Below are 21,091 nucleotides of genomic sequence, written 5' to 3' on the forward strand. Positions count from 1 at the left end.
AGCGGACTCTTGGGCAGCGCTTTATACATATTCTGAAACTGTGCAGGCAATGAGGTAAACAAATCTAGCTAGAGCTGGTCCACCAAGTGCAGAGCTTCAAGATTGCTGGGATGGTTTAATTGAGACCCGCCATCGCGAAAGGGCACTGTGACTATGTGCGCTGCGCGCGCGACATACAGCACACCACATTGTTTTCCTCAGTATTCTGCAGGTCCTCGACGTTAGATTCATCTTCTTAATCTGTCAGCTAGATTACCTGGATGATACCCCCCTGGTTGCTAATGCTTCGGCTGTTTTGTGGTATAGGTCTTCTGAAATCCGGACAGGCAAAAACTTTCCACGTCGACGATGGATAAGGCAAGAAGAGAACACAACGAAAAAGACGGCGAGCTCGATTCATGCTCTATATGGCGACAACGGCAGGAATAGCAGGCACGACGACGACGGCAGGAGTGGCAGGCTACACTTTGAGTTGAACATGCTGAACTGCATGCAGTACGAGGCAGCAATTGAGCATGTACTGGAGTCAAATACGAGTCATGATAATACAGTGTCATGTGGTTCGATGTTTGCTAAGTGCTTGCACAAGTACATATAAGCTTACAAATCCGTCAATGCGCGACTCACGGGGCGTCCGATCGATTTTCATTGGGACTCAGTAACTAATAACTATCCACTCCCGAGAAGTTGAACCGACCATGGTCAAGGCTTTGATCCTCATTGCAGATGGAACAGAAGAAATGGAGTTGTAAGTTACATGATGTGCATCCCCTAAATCAAACCAGCGCTAAAGATCACCGTGACTCGGGTGCACACTGTAGTACTATTGTATACGATACACTCATCCGTGCAGGAATAGAATGCACATCTGCATTTATCCCCAGGGGTCTCTCACCATACGGATCTTCTGATACAAGTCCTCCGCTTGCAGTTTGCTCGAGGCAAGTGAAGATCCTTCCTGATATCACCCTCGATCCCCTTAGTGCCGGTCCGGTGGGCATTTTCATCTGTTTTCAAGCGTGTCCAAGCTCAAGCTTATGATACTTTACTCCTTCAGGAGAAGTATGATGCCCTCATCATTCCCGGTGGCATGGGGGGTGCCGTCACGATGGCAGAATCGACAGAGGTACAAAACCTTGTTCGCTCTTACTACAACCACCCAGAGAAGCGGACTATTGGCATGATATGCGCAGGTATGATCTTATTTGATCACATTCGTAATTTGTGAAGCGTATGTGCGTTTTGCAAGGTTCCAAGGTCGCGATTACAGCAAAACTTCCTGGTCAGCCGATCACGTCGCACCCATCTGTCCAGAGCGAGTTTCCAGAACGTGAGTCGTAACGAAATTGACGATAAATATCGGTATATCTTCTCTGTTGCGCTAGATTTTGAATATAAGGAACAAAATGTGGTCGTGTCTGCCGTTCCAGGCAAGGCAACACTCGTCACAAGGTGGGTCAATATCGTGATTTGTTTGCCAGGGACCCTACTGACCTCGACTCGGACTCGGATCTCTAGCCGCGGACCAGGTGAGTTGCACTCCATTTGTGTTCGCTATCTCTTTACGGTTGCTGAATAGGAACTGCGTTTCCTTTCGTATTCACGCTGATTGAGCTCTTGTGCGGGAAGGATAAACGTGACGAAGTTGTGGGACCTATGATCTTCCCTTCCTGCACAACTGGGTATCCGTTCTAAGTGGGCTCCGTGAGGAATCTGACGAGTCAAACGCAGTAGTGTAACTTTTTATTTTGAACAAGTACCTTTATGAAGTCACCCTATGAGCTGACATATACTGAGGATTGGGTCCTAATTCGACTACCATTAGCGTTTGTTCAGTTTATGAGTTGTCGAAGACTTTGAAGTTTGTAGTACCGACGCGTAGGCTAACAAGTAACATGGCAAGTTACGTAGTCGCTTGAGAGTGTTGAAGAGGCGATTAAGGCGTATTTCTTACTTCCCATCCTCCGTGATTTTTTTTGGCTTGTCGCATGCGAGCTCTCTTGCACGCTGTGCAGCGAATTCATGGACTTTCCTGTAGAATAAAAGTTGTCCGGGGTGACTTGCGTCTGACTCGGATAACGTATGGGCTCAATCTTATCGAGTCATACCGAAACCGGGCTTTGGTCAAAAGGCCTTTAACCACCATTTCTCGATATACCACATCTACAACCATGAGCTCTCTAGAATCTGTAACTCAGTCCCTTGTTGGGCTGTCAATCACTCCATCCGCCAGCATCACGCATGCTGAAACAAATTCCCCGGCGTCTTGGCGAGAAACCCTACTTGCGACCTCATCTGCGCCCAAATCATTCGAGCTGATCAAAACGCTCGTCTACAAGCCAAAGACCGCAAAAACCGCGATTCCAGTCCCTGTTGTCGTCATTGCCCGTGAAGAGACCGAGACGAGCTCATCGGCGCTCGGTAAGAAGCTTAACCTGAAGGAGCTGAGGTTGGCATCAGAGGATTTACTTGCTGAATTTTTCGCGCTCGATAAGAACTCTTGTACGTTGTTTCTTATGACGCGGTGTAACTAATCTGATTTACATGGACGATCAGTGTCGCTACTTTCATTGACTAGCGAGACGTTCCCAAAAGTTGTCACTGTGATCGATGCATCGATCACGTCCTCCTCGTCAACATTCGCATTACACGCACTATCCTCGAGCGCAACTGTCTTCCTTTCTGGACAGGATATTCTGTCTTACCTTCGAAAGCTCGAAACTGAGGACTTGAAAGTCCAAGAAATTGACTTCACTTCTCTCAAGTCTGACACTGCCGCGACCCCTTCGAAACCTGTTGCAAAGGAGAAAGAGGTCGCGAAAATCGATGGCGCCGTTCAGATTGCTATTGGTGTCAAGAAGGAAGTTGATTTCTCTGCGTGGTATCAGAGTGTAGGTTCCCTTATTCGATTACCCAGATCTAAGACTTACTTGTGTGATCTAGGTCTTAATAAAAGCAGAAATGCTTGAGTACTACAGTGTCAGTGGGTGCTATATCTTGAGGCCGTGGTCGTACAGTATCTGGGAAGAGATCCAAGGTATGAAATCTAGTTCTCAACTGGTCCTAAATACTAAGACGTGTTATAGAGTGGTTCAACAAGAAAATCAAGGCAATGGGCGTTCAGAATGTATACTTCCCTATGCTTGTCTCACAAAAGGTGCTCGAACGCGAGAAGGATCACATTGAGGGTTTCTCTCCGGAAGTCGCATGGGTTACGAGAGCGTAAGTGCATTAAGAAACGAATGGACTCCAATATTGATAACGTGACAGTGGGAGCTCTGACCTTGAGGAGCCGGTAGCCATTCGCCCGACATCTGAGACTGTTATGTATCCTTGTAGGGCGATTTATATTGCCATAGAGAAGTCCACTTACTCATTGCTCGCAGACTATGCCAAGTGGATCAAGAGTCATCGAGATTTGCCACTGAAACTGAACCAATGGAACAACGTCGTCCGATGGGAGTTCAAACATCCGCGTTAGTCCTTGTACTCGAACACACTGTCAGTTGATCGATCATTTATTATCTTATTCAGAACCGTTCCTCCGTACTCGCGAGTTCCTGTGGCAAGAGGGCCATACTGCTCACCTTACCAAAGCTGAGGCTGATAAGGAAGTCCGGGAGATCCTTGACTTGTACCGCCGCGTGTATGAGGAACTCCTGGCTGTCCCTGTCATTCCTGGCATCAAGTCCGAGAAGGAGAAGTTCGCCGGCGCCCTCTATACCACCACGATTGAAGGCTTTGTTCCTTCCTCGGGCCGTGGTATTCAGGCTGCTACCTCACATTGCTTGGGCCAAAACTTTTCGCGCCCGGAAATGTTCAACATCGTAGTCGAGGACCCGAATGATCCCTCTGGCCAAGGCAAGACCTTTGCATGGCAAAACTCGTGGGGATTGTCGACCCGGACAATCGGTGTGATGACTATGGTGCACGGTGACAACCAAGGTTTAGTTCTTCCTCCGCGAGTTGCATCTGTCCAGGCTGTCGTAGTTCCGTGTGGTATCACAGCAAAGACGAGCGATGAAGACAGAGCTAAAATCAACAATGCTTGCGATGACCTCGCGAAATCTCTGATAGATGGGGGTATTCGGGCGAGGGCAGATCTTAGGGAGGGTTATACTCCTGGATATAAATTCAATGACTGGGAACAAAAGGCACGTTCTTTACTATTGGCTTCGATCACTCGCCTTTGACATGTGGTCCGTTCCATGAATAGGGTGTTCCCCTTCGTCTGGAGATAGGGCCGAACGATCTTGTCAAGCAGCAGACGCTGTCCGTACGCCGCGATACCGGTGCAAAGATCCCTGTTGCTCTCGCTGACCTTGCCGCCACAATCCCGAAGATGCTCGAGACTATCCAGAACGAGATGTTCCAGCGTGCTCTCGCTGAGTACAATGCGCACTTAAAAGAAGTTACACGATGGGAAGACTTCGTCCCCACATTGGACAGCAAGTGCATAGCTGTCATTCCGTGGTGCGAGCGTGAAACATGTGAAGATGACATCAAGGAGCGAAGCGGTAGAGCGTGAGTGTCTTATGCGGTCTCTCATCCAAATCACTATGTTTTTGATCTTCTTGGGAACCTCGGAGATTTAAACGGCATCTAACATTATATTTTGAACAGTGCGGAGCCGCAGGACGAGCGTGCCCCGTCTGCAGGAGCCAAATCCCTTGCTATTCCGTTCGAGCAGGAGCGTTGGTCTCCCATCAAACTGGGAGAAACGAAATGCGTTGGCTGTGGACAGGATGCAAAGCGTTGGACCATGTTTGGGAGATCCTATTAGAAAGCCTTACATAGGGGGTGTGAGAATGGAATTGCACAAAAAGCCTTGCTAGCGCTGTTCTTTGATTTCTTACAAACACTTTGTATACACGGCCTCTGAACCATGAGTTACACGGCGGGATGGCGGGCCGGCGGTTAGACGTGGCAAAATTTGATTCGGCGCTGACTAGCGCTGTCAGACTATCATGCAACTAACTGGATCCAGGATATACCATGCTATGGAAACTGGAATCGGGATGAAATGACCGATTTCCGAACTCTTTGCTTAGTACACAATGTGACCTTGGCCGCCTTGCCCTCGAGCGGCGCTGGAGGGCCACTGCAACAACCAAGGCGACGAACCACTGGCAATAATTACCTGAGATTCAGGCTGTGTTATCTCTTTCCGCTCTCACTCCGCCTTTGGTAGAGCTTCCAGGGGCAAGGAAGAAATGAAGGTCTCGTAACGTTTGACGGTATCTGTGAGTCATAATGATCCAGCATGTGCGGTGAAGAAGTAATAATTACGGCGATAGCTGGCACGCACTAACAGATTCTCTGCAGGCAGGCAGTTCCAAAAGCAAGCCTTTTCGTGCTTACAATCTACGCATAGAACTTCAAGACAGCCGATCTGCATCAGTCGACTAGTCAGGCTTCAGGGCCTTATCCTGTACAATCCCATGCCCAAATTTTAGAATATGAAATTCTTATTTTACATGGGAAACCAGCAATTTTGCACCGGTCAACTGGGATAATTTTTCAACCACAACTTGAAAACCTGAGTTCCGAAGTGACACCGTGATGCGGCCAGCGCGTCGCCTGTCTCAACCGTATGGAGGCCAAATTTGTTGCGTTCGCTTACATTCCATATGCCTGGAGTCACTAGGGCACCTAATTTCATTTCATCAATCCATCAAAATTCGCTAGCTGTTCCAAATACCTGGCAGCTGCCCCGCATTCTCCGCATCTCATTGCATATTGTCTATGCGGACTCGATTCGGTCCAGATTCAAACTTATCAAGGCGTTCCATCATGCCATATGGTGTTTCGTTGTTCACTTAACCAAATCGGTACGTACCATCGAGCGTCAGTTGTTGGGTTCGCGCTTGATGCCGAGTTGCCCACTGATGCTGTCAGCATTATATACCGATTAGTATTACGGTCGCATGACCCACGTTCCAATTTTGTTGTCCAAATTGAGCCCCACAAGTTCCATGCGGTCGGTGCCTGACACTGAATAAAATGCAGCGTCCCGACGACATCATGATGTTGTTCCCCGTCTTCATTTGTCCTCACTTCCTCCCGTCAAAATGGGCAAAGGTGTAAGTTGCACTTTGTTTTAATCCCTTGGGCTATCGTGCTTAATGCGTTCAACAGTACAGCGCAAGGATCGCCTCGAATCCAGTGAGTGATCATAAGCTCCTATAAGTGTTCATACTTGGGCGGGATTCTGATATTCGTATGATAGTACATCGTCGGTACATTCGCATGTATCGGTGGAGGCCTTTTCGGTTTGGACATATCTTCCATGTCCGCAGTGTTGAACGTGAGCCCATGATCATCCACGCCTAATGTAATTTCGACGATGCTGATGTATATACCCTGGACAGAACCCCGCATACGCGAACACTTTCCACAACGTGCGTTTGCTTTCTCGATAGCCTTTTGTGTGTAATTCACAAGATTTTCGTGCAGCCCAGTTCCAATGCACAGGGTGCCATCGTCGCTTCTATGCCCGCCGGGTCCCTGATTGGCGCTCTTTCTGTTACCTACCTTGGTGATAAGCTTGGGCGCAAAAAGACGATCATCCTTGCTGGTCTTTTCTGGGTCATTGGTTCTATTATTCAGTGCGCGTCGATTGTGAGTGTATTATCCTGTCATGTCATTGTTTCTTTGTTGAGATGCTGCTCCAGAACCGTGGCATGCTCGTCGTTGGCCGTATTATTTCTGGTCTCTCCGTCGGTATCTCTTCCACCGTTGTCCCTGTCTATCAATCCGAGATTGCTGCACCTGCAATCCGTGGTCGCTTGGTTTCCTTCCAACAATGGTCTATCACCTGGGGTATCTTGCTTCAGTACTTTGTTCAGTTCGGTTGTTCGTACATAAACGGTACTGCCTCATTCCGTATCCCATGGGGTCTCCAGATGATCCCCGCTATCGTCCTTTCTCTCGGTATGCTAGCGTTCCCCGAGTCCCCCCGTTGGCTCGTCGATAATAACCGGTACGCGTCCCTTTTATATATATCAAACTCTTATCTCATACTTCTTAACAGCGAGACAGAGGCTTTGGAGATTCTTGCTGACCTTCACGGTGGAGGCAATCAGCAGGATGAGCTTGTCGTCCTTGAGTTCGAGGAAATCAAGTCCCAGGTTTACTTCGAACGAACTGAAGGTGCCAAGGCCTGGTCAGACCTCTTCAAGCGTGGTGTAACGCGCCGTGTCTTCCTTGGCACGTCTCTCCAGATGTGGTCTCAGCTTACTGGTGTGAACGTTATGATGTGAGTTTTTTCAGCCTTTGGCCACTCAATTCGTTTTTACACCCCGAACAGGTACTATGTCGTCTACGTCTTCGAGGGTGCTGGTCTTACTGGTCGTCGCGCGAATCTGATTGCAGACTCTGTGCAATATGTCCTTAATGTCGCCTTCACTGGTAAGATTAATTCACTTTGATCGATGACGATGATTGTGATGCGCTTGAATTTTAGTCCCTGCAATCATTTACATCGACAAATGGGGACGTCGCCCGATGTTTATTTACGGTTGTCTTATCATGGGCTTCTGGCTCTACCTCGTTGGTGGGCTCCAGGCCCGCTTCGGCGAAATGGGAACTGTTGACGGTACTGGTAAGTTCAACGTTTAAACTCCTCAACTCTCTGATGCTTACTTTTCTCTTCATCAGCTACATGGGTGGTACTCAACAATCCCGCTGCCACAAAAGCGATCATCGTGTGTTCCTACTTTTTCGTGTGTTCCTTCGCTATTACGATGGGTCCTGCCTCTTGGGCCTATCCTGCCGAGATCTTCCCCATGCGTGTGCGTGCCAAGGCCGTCTCTCTCTCCACAGCCACAAACTGGTTGTTCAACTTCGCTTTGGCATGGGCTGTACCTCCGATGTTGCAAAATATCCAATGGAAGACGTATTTGGTGTTCGGCACGTTCAACTTTGCAGCCTGCATCCACTTTATCTTCTGCTTCCCTGAGACAGCACAGCGCTCGTTGGAGGAGATCGAAGATGTGTTCTCACAGGGCCACGAGTTCAGCGCATGGGCTGTATCTAGGTCCGTGGGCAAGAAGGACTTGGCGGATGTACTTGCACACAAGGTGGGCAAGGAATCGCTTGAGAAGTCGGAGGGTGCATAAGGGGTTGAAGGCATGTTTTAAGCTTGCTCATTTTCTGACTTCTCGGTAAGATCTAATAGTTTACTGTACTTGTTTAAGCACTGCTGTTGGCATAAGCATTTAGTGTCACGACCAATCCACGATGATACAGCACGTTTTGTGAACTTCAATCTGTGCTCACAACTTATCGCAAACATACTAGGTCTGCCCAAGTGTATTACAGATGTAGTCCCTCCCTCTTTGTCTTGGCATGCGTTGACCGCGCTTCAGATACGCCCAGCTACTACTGACCATCTGACTGGGTCATCAACACCCGGCCTACCTAGATTATTCCATCAATGTAAAGCCTGGGTCGCCATCGGTTCACCGCCCAAACACCTATTTCCAGACATAGCCCCGCATGGCAACCAGCACAGCATATGTGCGCATGTAGGTTTCGTTTCTATTTCATGATTGTGTCGCATATGGCACATGTACTAGCCCCACGGGCCACGATGCATGGATGTTGGTAATTTCAAAGCGATTATTGTCACGTGCACTCAATACCATGTGGACCGTTCGCGCAGGCTCTCACACTTCAACATCTGAACGTTGAACGTTTGAACACCTGAACCGTCTGAATCTAGTCCGTCCAGCTCGCAGCTACTGGTTGCTTTCCTCAGTCTGACATGTCGCGGTCAGTCGAACTTGCGATCTGATAGTGTGAATAAAGGGGCGCGAGTTATGTGCGGAAATGCGATTCCGCTGGCAGAAAACGAAGAGTCAGGGATACGATTAATATTGTTTGTTGCGCTGGCACCATAGGGTTGATGCCGGTAGATGGTTCGTCACAGCGCCAAGTGAGCTTCTTCCGATCTTTATGTATATATTACAGCGCTTACAGCCTTTCATTCGACGTCCAACCCATCAGACAATGCGTCTGCCATATCACATACCACTTCCCTTCCTTACCTTACAGATTTTGCTTTCTTTCGACCCATCACCTCCATGGAACTTATTTGGTGCCTTCGCCATCGCCTTGTTCTGCTTGCTCATCATAAACTCGAGCGTGTTTGTGAGCTTGAATATTGATACTGGCGTCGGCTACGTGGACTACTTGCTAGGATCTATTGTCATGGCCTATGCAGTGCAAAGCTTTTATTTGCTCTTACTGGGGAGACCATTGAAAAATCTCAAGTCTGTAGAGGACAAGAACAAGAACGAAAAAGTGCACGAACATTGGTGGAAAAGGATCCTCCACCTTGTTTGTCTCATGCAATCACCGCGGGGAGTTGGATGGAACCATCAGGTGCGTTTTTACAATCCCTTGCGGTTGCAATTCGGACCGCCTTCACCCCGTTCCAGGTGAAACACGTTCCTGCTGCCCCACAACAACCCAGATATTTGTTCATCCTCACCTCCTCCCTGCGTGCTGCCTGCCACGTAGTCCTATTTGAAGTCGCGCGACTGTATGTTTGGTACAACCCTGCGTGTTCATCGGTTACGGTTGAGACACGAAGCTATGTGGCGCGGTGTGCTGACACAATTGCATTCATTGGGCTTACATACTGGGCCTTGAACGCTTGCTACTTCGCAATGGCAGCAGGGAGTGTTGCTCTCGGATTGCACGAGCCAAGAATGTGGCCTGATTTGTTTGGGTCTTGGCGAGATGGGTATACCGTTCGACGAGCTTGGGGGTGAGTGAATATGTGCCAAGTAGCTCTGTTGTTCCGACACTATTCCATGCAGGAGGACATGGCATCAGATCTTGAAATGGGTGAGCGCTTTTGATTAAAACTGCATATATCAGCTGGGAACGTGTATTTGTGCCAGTTACTCGCCCCTCTTGGTAAAGCGGCATCATCTGCCCTTGGGTTCAAGCGAGGTACACTAGGATCACTATATGCACAGATCTACGTTGCGTTCTTATTCTCGGGCCTCGTACATACAGGAGGGGATATCGTGCTCTCTGGGTCCTTTACCTCCGCTGTCTCGCGACCGTTTTTCTCGATGCCATTCTTTTTCATGCAAGCAGTCGTTATTACCCTTGAAGACGTGTTAATCCGGACCGGAAGACGACTGGGAGTTAAGGACAGCTTTTGGACGAGAGCCTTGGGGTTTGTTTGGGTCGCGATATGGTTTGGGTGGTGTGTGCCCGGATTTGCCGAGGATATGATCAGGGCAGGTGGGGGGATAAGGAAGTCTGCCAGCAGAGTGGATGGAAATCATATGAGCCCCAATCTGGTGCAAGCCGCGATGGTTGGATTGATTGGATTTGATGTCGGGGAGTTTGCTGAATCATGGTTTTGGGAATGAACTGAGATGGATGCTAGGGTTCGTGACATAACCTTGTTTACCGCTTACGATGATCACCTGAATGTCCGTAATGGTCGTGCTGGCACTTGGAAGGGCGAATGTCGGCGTAGGGTAATTACTAACTGGATAAACGGCGCTGACTCCGACTCACAGCATGTATTTATTGTGCCTGGGCCTCGTCACAAGTTGTTGGTTGAATCATACCTGCTTGTGATTCACTACTAAAACCTGCAATAATGTGAGTCTGTTCAATTCTATATGGTATGCAAAGCTATTGACATAGGCTCAAGTATGTACGGGCCCTAAAAATACAACAGCGGTCTACATTCAGTATTGCGATGGCAGAACATGCCAGAAGTCAGAGTCAAGGGTACTTTGATCGATTACGAGGATCCGTTATAGTGGGCATCGATGACTGGACTCGGACACCGCCTTCGCCACCCACGTTGACCTGCCACCGGGATTTGTACAAGCAGCACCGACTGTCACGGTAGTTTGACACACGCTACGGCGACCATTCGATCCTGGGGGTAAGTGAATATGTGCTGAAAGTTCATCATCTATGTAGGAGGACATCGCGATACACGTTGAGGCAGGTGAACTTTCACACCGTAACGTCTCAAATTTGCAATTGTGGCACAGTTTCTCGTTTTTCTTGCTTCCTGTCGCGAGACCCTCGTATCTGCAGGTCAGCATATCGCACTGTCCGGATCTTCTACCTCCGCTATCCGGTCGTTTATTTACGAGCGCTCATAATTAGAATTGCTCATCGGGCCGCAAAACAAGTGAGTCAAGGACAGCGTATGGAAAGTTTTGGGGTATGTCTGAGTCGCAGTATGGTTTGGGTAGTGTGCAACGTGCATGAAGGCACACCGAATGCAGGCGGACGAGAAAATAAAGCTGTCTACGGTTTAGAGCGGACTTGGCGTGGTTAGGGTTTGATTTCCGCGGAAGTTTGCTGAATTCGTCGTAAGCGGAGATGAAGGACAAGGGTCATGGCATCATTGATATGCCATATGGTCGTTATCTCATCAGAACGCAACGGAAGATGAAAGGCAGTGTCTCTATCGCTGCTGCGTGTTGCGAAGCGCGGGTTTTCTTCCGTACGGCATTTTGACACGGGAGGAACATGGTTGAGGCAGTGTCTTCCGTACTAGTCTACGTGCTCGCAATTGTTGAGCGGCATAACCAAATCCATCCTCGTCTAGTACCGAAGATAATTAAAGATGCTTGCACATGTGTTTCTATCACTGACGCCTACATTCTCCGGACGTCAATAGAATCATGGGGAAGGATGAAGCATGGTTCAAGGATCAGGTGAGGGACTTCGTGTGAGCCCACAAGATACAAAGCATATGCTGGACCAAGATGTAGATTCATTCGATGAGAATTTATAACCAGTGCTCTGCGTTTGGGTAGATATACCTTGCACCTATTTGGCAGCTAATAGCGCCGCGCCAACTATTTCTGTCATCCTTATGACCGCCTCTTCTTCCAGAGTCCGACCGACAAGTTGCAAACAAACAGGAGCGTTCCTGAATTTCTCCGGATCGTCTGGATCAATGATTAGGCATTAAACTACATATTGAGAGGTTGTTGAGTGCTGGCACCATACTCACACATTTCGTAAACATCCTTATCGAAGTCGTTGTAGAAAGCGTGAGGAGGCGCCTTCCCATCGAAAGTGGAGTCGACAGTGGTCACAGGGAAAATGGCGGCAGCATAGTCGAGCGCGTTCCAAACGGCCGTGTAGTCAACGTACCTGCCCATCGCCTCTTATTGACCTGAGTGCATCATTTCGTAATTACAAGCACAAACCTGTTCTTCCCATGGGGAGTTGCCACAAACGGGGCGGCTGGACAGATAATAGCGTCGACAGGCCGTCCTGTCCCAGTCTCTGATGCAGTTGCTTTCCAGTGGTCTAGATATTCTTTCCGGATTGTTTGACGCAACTTCTGCAATTGCCAGAGTTGGTATGCTGTCATACCGTCGTTCTGCGGACGGAAGGATGCTACTGTGACATTTGTGGCGTCTAATCCCATTGATGTAATTAGTGGCTCCCCTGTAGCAGAGGTCGTGATCATGTATTCCTCAGCGGAACCAGCGTTCCAGATGTCACGCTGCACAGTGCTACTAGGTCAATAGACAAGCATAACAGAAGGCACGACTGCTTACCGTGATATCTCCAAGTAATTTGTGCTTGATAGGTTTCCAGTCAACAACTACCACAAATAAGCACAATATCGATTTAGTAGATGACTTGGACGAGAAAAACCTTTGTGGCCTGCATTCTGAAGAGCCGCTTTGGTGATTTCCAGAGACCTCCTGATAGGTGGGTGGGGGACAACGACGCCATCATCCCACATGATTGCAAAGCACAACTTCTTGCCAGACCCGTGGTCCACAAGATTGTACTCGTCTTCGTCCCATTTCTTCCGAACCGCAAGAGGGTCATTGAGCCATGGTTTAGTGTTAATCACAGCTTTCATGAAAACCTTGATAGCGACGACGCTATTTGCCATGGGACCTAACACGGGGAGAACCGAATCTTGGCCGTCAAGTGTGCCGCGGACACCATAGTACGGTAGACGCCCGTATGAAGCTCTAAGGCCGTATAAGCCGCAGAACGCAGAGGGAATACGAACAGAGCTATCATGAAGCCATCAGAAGGCTACCACTGATATCTCCAAATCCTTTTCATACCCTCCGAGATCGCAACCAACTCCCAAAGGGCTTCCTTTGAGAGCAACTAATGCACCCTCTCCTCCTGATGACCCACCCGAGGTCAGAGAGCGGTTGTATGGGTTTGTCGTCCGGCCGAAGACATGGTTGAAGGTTTCCGGCCACTGAAAGTACTTCTAGCCTACACATAACATCGACATCGAGGGTGCGCTCACCGCAAGTGTTTGCGGAACGTTAGTGCGGACAAATGGTACAGCTCCGCATTCAATCAGAATGTCGATCAACACTGCGTTTTCGTCCGCATACTGCCCAACCCACGAAGCATACCCTAGGACATGGTGAATAACAGTGCGTTAAGCCTATGCCAGGATTGTTATTTACCTATAGTGGTTTCCAGTCCCTTGATGCATAGCTGGTCCTTGAAGGAGATTGGCAACCCGTGAAGAGGCCCAACGACCTGTCCTGTGGCCTTCAAGTGATCATCGAGTTCTGCTGCTCGGGCCAATGCACGATCAACAAAAATTTCCGTCAAGCAATTGACCTCGTTGGCCAGTTAATACAATGATGTCGTCAAACAAAGCCGCCTTGCAATTTGGCTTACAAGTTGATGGGCAATAATGGCCCTCTTGTAGAACGCGGTGGTCACGTCTACGGCTGTCCATGCAGCACATGCAAGTTTCTCCAACAAAACATCTACTGAAGTATTGGTGATCTCAATCTCTCTCGCGTTCAAAAGGCCGCATGTCTCTGGAAAAGCAGATACGTCCAGAGTAGAGTCCGAAGGCGGTGTCACAATCCACTCGTGTGGAATGGATTCTAACTGCCTTTGCTTCTTCTCTGCGGCTAGAGCAGTCCAGTGCGGTTTGTCTGTGGTGATGGAATTGGCCATAGCCCTACTGGTAAGTAAAAGGAGAAGAATCGTTGATTATTTGATCAGGATCATCGATAAGTAAACAATAACATAAAAATCGACAATAAAGAGGTAGAAGCCTTAAGCTGGATTTGGCATACAAGACTTAACGCCGTGCACGTGGTGCAGAATCATGAATGTACCAATATTAATGTGAAGCTCAAACAAGTGCAAGAGGTAGTATTAGTATCGTAGTCTGTATATGTGTGTACTTATCGGCCAACAATCTAATCTAAACGTCGAACAACATCCTCACAGCGGGGACATAAATCATGCTGCTCTTCACGAGTATACGTCCAGCACCGTGGACACTTGCTCGAAGATGCAGGTCTAATGCGGATCGCTAGCTCTAAGTCCGAATCTACGCAGAAGGAATAAGGCAAATGAATACCAGAAACAGCTTTCAAAAACATAGAACATACCGGGTATATCCATTGAAGAAACATAGGACCACGCGAATGAACCAGCGCCGGGAGAGCCTTCGTCCGTGATCTTGGCATCAGAAACGATGAACAGCGTCTTCAGGAACGTCTCTGCGCGCAAATATCGTTCAGTCACGAAAAACAGGAAGATCAAATGCTCACCTTCGCGTTCAATCAACTGTAGCAAATACGGTCGCACGGATATATCGATGGGCAAGATAACATCGACGTCAGCTTCGAGAGAGCTCTTCAGATGCCTACATTGAAACACGTTCAAACTACGGACACAAAAATAATTGAATACTCACTTGTCCCCTCGAGCCTTTTCCAAAAGAGATAGCACGACGCTGCGCATCCTTAGCAAACTCGTCATATCTTGCTCGGCATGTGGATCACATCCACTCAGCGCTCTAGTAGAATATCAGCGAAAGTACATGCAGCTACGACATCAATGCTCACGACAGGAGTCCACTTCTTCGCAAAGACGGATAGCTGGGACACAGCTTCATCACCTTCGTGGAGAGTACTGTGGAATTTCTTCTGCTAGGTAAGGTAGTACTGGGGCCATTACGGAGGTCATAGAGTCGAGGACCTGGTAGAACATCAGTTACCGGCATATTCTCACTGGATAGCGCTCACTTTGGCGAGGGTAGTTACAACCGCCCGTCTCTCGACACTCTGAATGTCATTGGCATAGAGGCAGTCCTTCCTAATATCAAAGTAGAGCGATGACAGCGTAATGTTTGCAAAGTTGGTCAAGGAATTCATGACTAGCGCGCAGAGTATAAGCTTGTAAACTCCATGAACACAATGAGCTCTCACCTTTCGGGAAATTGTAGTTTGCATATCCCTCTGCAGCCGTTTGATCAAGTTTGTAAAGCTCGTTCATCACGAAGCGCTCTGCCTGTGACAACAATCAAATCTGGCATTAGACATCAATCGAATGCGTGGACTGACCAAGCCCAGTTCGCTGCGTTCAACAGGGACAAAGTGCTTTCGTTGTATAGTTGTACCAATATTTCCAAGAATAAACCGAGCAGAATTACGGATCTTCCTCATAGATTCCGCACACTGTGCAAGGACTGTGGGTCCAATAGACATATCTCGCCAGTACTCGACAGTCGCTACCCACAAGCGGAGGACATCGGCACCGTACGCAGGTTCTTTCTTCTTATCCTGTCGACCACAAAAATTCAGCAGACTGTTTGCGCAAAATAAGCGATGACCGACCTTGCCACCGTGAATGATGGTCATCGGGCTGACAATGTTTCCGAGGGACTTGCTCATCTTCTTGCCTGCCTCATCAAGTACCATACCATGCGTGATCAGCGTTCCGTATGGGCTCACTGGCCTTGCAGCACTTTGTCCGGAGCTAACACCCACTGAGGTTAACAACTGGCTCTGAAACCACCCGCGATGCTGGTCTGTGCCTTCAAGACATACGTCCGCCCGATGTCTTCGCCCGCCTGTAGGGGCGCTCAGCGTACTCCAATTTGACCCGCTATCAAACCAGACGTCCATTGTGTCCGTGCCTTTGCGCCAAGCTTCAGGCCCACCTGCGAAATTGGCGGGCAGCTCTGGGGTAAGGAAGTCTTCGACTGGACCTTCCCACCAATGAGCGACGCCTCGCTCAGACAGAACACGTAATATGTGAGTGAGGGATTCGGATGAGAGGACAGCGGTATCCGTCGGGGTGTGGTATAGAGCCGGAATCGGGACACCCCACACTCGCTGGCGAGAAATGCACCATTCGGAACGCGAGCGAACGAATGACTCCAGTCGATTGCGAGCTGTGATCAAACACACTCAGAGTATAGTCCCAAATGACAGAATGGGGACATACACGACGGTGGATAGAACTGTACATCCTTCAGCGCATGGAGTGCATCATCCTTGATGCCGTCCAGGTTGGCAAACCATTGCGAGGTGGCCCTGTCAGACTATGTAAGCACCGAGGCGTGCCTCTCCCGCCACGCGCAACTTACGTTACAATGATAGGTTCACCAGTCTTCCAATCATACGGATAGCGATGCTTGATCTTCTGCACTCTCACAAGGGACCCGATGGACTCCAGTAGTCTGATGATAGCCTTGTTTCCACCCTTGAGTACCTCTTGACCTACTAGTGCTTGTGCAGCTTCTTCGCCTACGACATGAGCAACACCAGGTGAAAATTTGCCGGCATCATCAACGTGACAGATGATATCCGTGGGGCCTTGCAGAAGGCCTAGCGCTCGGAATGCCAGGTAATCTTCTGCGCCATGTGCAGGGGCGCAGTGCACCAGACCAGATCCAGACTCCGATGTGACATGAGATGCCGCAATGATCTTTGCGCTCATTGAGCCAGACGGATGGATTGGAGAGAAGACGGAGCGGAATTGTGCGCCCACCAGATCTGCGCCCTTGATTTCAGCAATAACTTCGTGAGGTCCGATGATGGGCTCCAGCGCGACAAGACGATCTTTAGCAACGACGAGAGCACCCTCCTTGACAGATGAGCGCACGAAACTGTAAATCAATTCGGGATGAATGGCAATGCCCTAACGAAAAATATCTGTAAGGGTGTTAAATTTGATGAAACTCATCCATACCATGTTTGCTGTTAGAGTCCAAGGTGTAGTGGTCCACACTAGCAAACTTGCCGAAGGCTCCTCGGCTAAGACTTCCCGGAGAGCAGTGCTCGCGATTGTAGTCTGCGAGTCCAACGAAAAGGTCACATAGACTGAATGAGAGACATGATCATCGTTATAGACGAGCTCCGCTTCGGCAAGAGCGGAATGCGATGAGGGAGAGTAATGCACTGGTCGGTAGTGCCGGTAAATAAGACCTACGTGATATAGAAAATAAATGATAGAGTTGGATGACAGGAGACAAGAAATCGTGTACCTTGGTCGACCATTCGTTGAAAGACCTGAAGCTGACGAATTTCGTAGTCATGGTCTTCGATAAAAGTCTGTAAGTCAAAATATAGCCATATATCAGTCTCAAGTCATACCAAGTGTACGGAAGGTCGTTTGTGGGCTCCAATCGGCCATTATGCAAAACTGCTCGAATTCCTCCTGCTGCGTCTTCATTTCGCGCTCTGCTGTTGCTTTGGCTGCTGCGCGTATGACATTGGGCGCTAACGAAAGAGCATCCTTCTGAATTTCATATTCATTCGACGCGATATCGCTAGGGAAAGAACTACGCACCTTTAACTCTTGCAGAGCCTTATTTTCGATAGGCAACCCATGGCAGTCCCAGCCAGGGTGGTAACTTCGACGGATGAGCGGTACTATTCAAGCACAGGACGGATGGACTTACTGTATTTTATGACCAGTTGAGACTTGGTACCTGTTGATGATGTCTTTCATAATCTTATTTAAAGCATGTCCTAGAAATAATAAAATGTCAATATTGCAAATTTTTGTATGTTTCTCTGTACATACCTATGTGAAGGTGACCGTTCGCATAAGGAGGGCCGTCAAGCAGAACGAAGAGTGGCCCATGCACATTCTGAGCCTATATACTGCTGAATCTAACAAGAAGAATTGATGTATTTGAATAACGTACCTGCCATCGATACAGCTCTTCGCAGGTCTTCTTTTTGAATAACGACTCGGACTGTGCTGAGTTCACCCAGAGCGGAAACGAAGTCTTCGGCAAGAGGAGTGTTTTGGAATAGCTAGCGTTCAGTAAAGACTGGGAAGCATGGCGAGTAAAGATGTGTCGACTTGAGGATGACTTGGGGAAATGCGGGCGGACTGGCCTCGTGGCGATTCGTCCAACCACTAGACACATGAAGCAAGGAACGCAGTCAACCCAATAGCCAAAAAGTGAGGAAACCTAACCCTACGATGAGTCTCGAAATGGAACCGGCGTATGAAGGGCGTCAAACTGTAGTGTGGCCCGGACAAAATTACTTGAGGTCGGTTTTATAACCTGCAAAACTGGCAAAACGGCATGTAGGCTATCAACAAGTTCATCATTGTAATTTTGTAAGGGACTATTTAGTGGGTTGGGAATCTCTAAAAAAATTCTAGGATATTTTCTCCCAGTGTGAAAGTTCGGGCACGTGCGGCCTCTATGATAATATTCCGGCCTTCCAGAACCCAGGGTGACTCGAGCGCATCGTGGAGTGCCGCAACCCCTTGAGTTGACCGTTCAACTTGAACTTGACCTCGAAACTTTCGATATGATGACTGATAGCGCGCCAAAAAGTATTGGAGGCGAGTATGTTGCCATGCGCACCAACAGATATGATTGATCATTTATACCGTTAAAATTTTGAGTTGTAGATACATAGCCACAAATGCCGGCAAATTCAGAGTAACATGAACCTAGTGCACAATGTTGCGACAATATGATGACATCCTGCATTGCAGCCGACGAGGGGTGCGATTATGAGAAAACGGAGGCAGAAGGGGTGACGTTAAGTCTGGCAGGGTAGAATAGTAAGACTGAGGGAAAGAATACGAGACATTTGAATGAGCGGCGGTATGAGTGTTGCAGAATAACGAGAGTCGCGTAGTAGTTGAAGATCCGGAAACAACGAACTGAAAACGGGATGACAGTAACGAGAGAAAGAGATTAAGGGTCGATATCAATGAAGGGTATAGTGTAAGATGGGACTGACTATGCTGGTTGTCGACGACAGTGAGATAATGAGGGTAAAGGAAAAAATTATGGAGTTTGATTGTCTGTAACTGTAGATACCTCTACATCCATCCCCTTATGACTACAATTAACTACATTTACACAGGGTTGGACGATTGAATCGTGTCCAGTTCCATATCACTGCTAGTCGATCGCTGTCTGAGAGCCTGGAAAGCAATCGCAGTCATATTAATTCCCCCGTCAGACCTAGTCACGAGCTTAGAGTGATATTCTCGAATGCTAAGGATCAGACGTGGTCCCAGCACAAACATCTGCAACACTCGTGCAATTCGGAGAGCGCCGGCATAAATATCATCTGCCACGGTTGTTGAGTGCTGTAGAAATGAAGAAGGGTCAGATGCAAGTATCAGTTATGGAACAACGCACCCGTAAACCTGGAGCCAGGTCGCCGATGTTGAAGCAAGCTACAGCAGCAAATCTAGTATATGAAGAACATCAGTGAGATACTGATCATCAAATAACCGAACTTACGCTAGAAAGTACAACGCGTGACTTTTTATTAACATCTTGAAACAGTCCCCAATGCTGGATCCGCTCCGTGATTGTCGCATTTCGTAGAAGCGTAGTATAACAATCCAGACTGCAAGAAGAAAGGCAAGGATCTCCCATATAGCGGTGGGTATCACCATCTCGTGATTTAGATTCATCTGGTATGTGTCGATCTGGACAAGACAGATATGGTAGCCAGAAAGGACGAATTCCTCTGGTATCCGTCCGTGAGTCTCGTGTGCTTAAGGAATTAATCAATGCTTACTCCCTGAAATACCAATGTTTCCTATGCCCAGCATAACTCCGGAGGCGATTGTGGAAGCCAGCAGGGCTACAACGAGAAAGATAAGTATCGGTTTCGATTGCTGAAACATGGCATATATCCGAGTCGTCATGATAGCTTGCATAATATTTCAGTCAAGTCAGCACCAGTAAGATATCGCGACAAGCTCACCAGCCAACATAGCATTGACGACGACAGGCGTCCATGTTTGGAAGGAGTAAAAAAAATTGCCTAGAAAATCTCAGTTATAAATGCGCGTTAGGGTACTAGATGCGTCAAACGAACTCACAGCTGTTGCAGTCATTACGTGGAAGAAACTAGGCGACTGAGAATGTCACTCACCCCTATGGAGGTCTGTAGTCAGTACTTAGTTGGACAGGTATTGGTGAAGATTGCCTACTAGATCGGTATTCAATATTGGAACATTTCCTTCATGCCGTCAGTCAAATAGAAAGAGGGTGATTGAAGATACATACCTAGGAAGCTGATGCTGATTGTACGAGATGATATTGTTAGTACAGCGCCGAGTCATTTGATCCGCCTCCCAAACATACATGGCATATAGTATTCCAACATAGCGCACCTATGTTGTGTCAAGTCAGCACAACTTGACAACTGCGCATATAACACGAGCTACTCACACTGATGAATAACAGATTTATGAGAGACAAGCGTTGCTTCTGTCCGGAATCGAATGAATTATCCGATTTGAGCCTCTGATATGAAACGTTCTGACCCAGACCAGCTCGAACTGTAGAAATATTCTTAGTGAGATGGCTGGGCCGATCATGGCATGATCAAATCACCTCTTGTCCAAATGTTAATGCTTTGATACAGTGTAAATGGGCGATCCCCTCTGAAAGTATTATTACGCTCACCCCAATCATATACCACCACGACAGAGGCTACAACTGCGAAACCACAGTCAGTTCAAGTTAGTGAAATGTCACTGACATGCTCCGTCCGAGTTGCTCTCCACGAACCTGCAGCATTGCTGTAAGCACGAGTCCAAACGAGAAACGGCCACCAAGCGGGATCGTTGAAATAGGTGTTATCAGGATCATGTGAGACGTATGTCATAATGGGATTGGCGAACGAGGTGGCAAACGTACAAAGCAGTGACCAAGCACGACTTTTATAGTAGCTACGAAACCTCATTACGCGCGACTGGCCGCGTGTACTGGGCGGCAGATCTGATAGATAGATGGCACTAGAAGTACTATCGGTTACCACAACTTCGGTCACCCTCTGGTTCG

General features: G+C 48.2%; 7 protein-coding genes across 7 annotated transcripts; 4 read left to right on the plus strand and 3 right to left on the minus strand.

The window, feature by feature from the left end:
• Nucleotides 1-698: 698 nt before the first annotated feature.
• On the plus strand, nt 699-1,695 carry F5891DRAFT_952327 (class I glutamine amidotransferase-like protein; the record flags this gene model as incomplete). Its single annotated transcript, XM_041375106.1, has 7 exons — nt 699-748; nt 822-993; nt 1,058-1,193; nt 1,250-1,330; nt 1,386-1,452; nt 1,519-1,529; nt 1,580-1,695. The coding sequence occupies 7 exons, from the start codon at nt 699-701 to the stop codon at nt 1,693-1,695; spliced, it is 633 nt and encodes a 210-aa protein (XP_041225902.1).
• A 476-nt stretch (nt 1,696-2,171) lies between these two features.
• On the plus strand, nt 2,172-4,783 carry F5891DRAFT_1128547 (uncharacterized protein; the record flags this gene model as incomplete). Its single annotated transcript, XM_041364288.1, has 9 exons — nt 2,172-2,502; nt 2,557-2,891; nt 2,944-3,037; nt 3,087-3,222; nt 3,271-3,335; nt 3,387-3,476; nt 3,535-4,154; nt 4,217-4,524; nt 4,624-4,783. The coding sequence occupies 9 exons, from the start codon at nt 2,172-2,174 to the stop codon at nt 4,781-4,783; spliced, it is 2,139 nt and encodes a 712-aa protein (XP_041225903.1).
• A 1,072-nt stretch (nt 4,784-5,855) lies between these two features.
• F5891DRAFT_1033540 (general substrate transporter) lies at nt 5,856-8,391 on the plus strand. Its single transcript, XM_041361709.1, has 11 exons — nt 5,856-6,083; nt 6,139-6,165; nt 6,230-6,307; nt 6,372-6,401; nt 6,457-6,621; nt 6,675-6,982; nt 7,034-7,258; nt 7,310-7,410; nt 7,466-7,603; nt 7,660-8,324; nt 8,370-8,391. Exons 1-10 carry the CDS (start codon nt 6,072-6,074, stop codon nt 8,118-8,120), a joined length of 1,545 nt encoding a protein of 514 aa, XP_041225904.1. The 5' UTR covers nt 5,856-6,071; the 3' UTR covers nt 8,121-8,324; nt 8,370-8,391.
• A 165-nt stretch (nt 8,392-8,556) lies between these two features.
• Nucleotides 8,557-10,566, plus strand: F5891DRAFT_310879 (membrane bound O-acyl transferase family-domain-containing protein). The gene is made up of 7 exons (XM_041371300.1): nt 8,557-8,603; nt 8,666-8,724; nt 8,781-8,938; nt 9,010-9,387; nt 9,444-9,775; nt 9,828-9,855; nt 9,912-10,566. The coding sequence occupies exons 3-7, from the start codon at nt 8,909-8,911 to the stop codon at nt 10,392-10,394; spliced, it is 1,251 nt and encodes a 416-aa protein (XP_041225905.1). The 5' UTR covers nt 8,557-8,603; nt 8,666-8,724; nt 8,781-8,908; the 3' UTR covers nt 10,395-10,566.
• Nucleotides 10,567-11,826: 1,260 nt separating this feature from the next.
• Nucleotides 11,827-13,965, minus strand: F5891DRAFT_1128549 (general amidase; the record flags this gene model as incomplete). Its single annotated transcript, XM_041364289.1, has 9 exons — nt 11,827-11,948; nt 12,014-12,156; nt 12,213-12,514; nt 12,570-12,616; nt 12,670-13,043; nt 13,098-13,240; nt 13,292-13,404; nt 13,458-13,617; nt 13,678-13,965. 9 exons carry the CDS (start codon nt 13,963-13,965, stop codon nt 11,827-11,829), a joined length of 1,692 nt encoding a protein of 563 aa, XP_041225906.1.
• Nucleotides 13,966-14,213: 248 nt separating this feature from the next.
• F5891DRAFT_1226904 (tRNA synthetases class I-domain-containing protein) lies at nt 14,214-18,620 on the minus strand (the record flags this gene model as incomplete). Its single annotated transcript, XM_041369513.1, has 18 exons — nt 17,960-18,620; nt 17,836-17,908; nt 17,711-17,780; nt 17,599-17,662; nt 17,403-17,547; nt 17,294-17,347; nt 16,999-17,234; nt 16,394-16,947; nt 16,252-16,340; nt 15,639-16,198; nt 15,366-15,584; nt 15,231-15,312; nt 15,048-15,178; nt 14,921-15,000; nt 14,717-14,818; nt 14,571-14,665; nt 14,409-14,519; nt 14,214-14,347 (listed from the first exon to the last, which is right to left on the minus strand). Exons 1-18 carry the CDS (start codon nt 18,185-18,187, stop codon nt 14,214-14,216), a joined length of 3,027 nt encoding a protein of 1,008 aa, XP_041225907.1. The 5' UTR covers nt 18,188-18,620.
• A 1,690-nt stretch (nt 18,621-20,310) lies between these two features.
• F5891DRAFT_1033598 (uncharacterized protein) lies at nt 20,311-21,026 on the minus strand (the record flags this gene model as incomplete). Its single annotated transcript, XM_041361710.1, has 4 exons — nt 20,714-21,026; nt 20,642-20,661; nt 20,477-20,586; nt 20,311-20,418 (listed from the first exon to the last, which is right to left on the minus strand). A coding segment is annotated over exon 1 (223 nt), but the record flags the coding sequence as incomplete, so codon positions are not given.
• Nucleotides 21,027-21,091: the final 65 nt, after the last annotated feature.

The sequence above is a fragment of the Suillus fuscotomentosus genome (genome assembly GCF_016647785.1).
Source record: "Suillus fuscotomentosus strain FC203 chromosome Unknown F5891scaffold_27, whole genome shotgun sequence".
NCBI lineage: Eukaryota > Fungi > Basidiomycota > Agaricomycetes > Boletales > Suillaceae > Suillus > Suillus fuscotomentosus.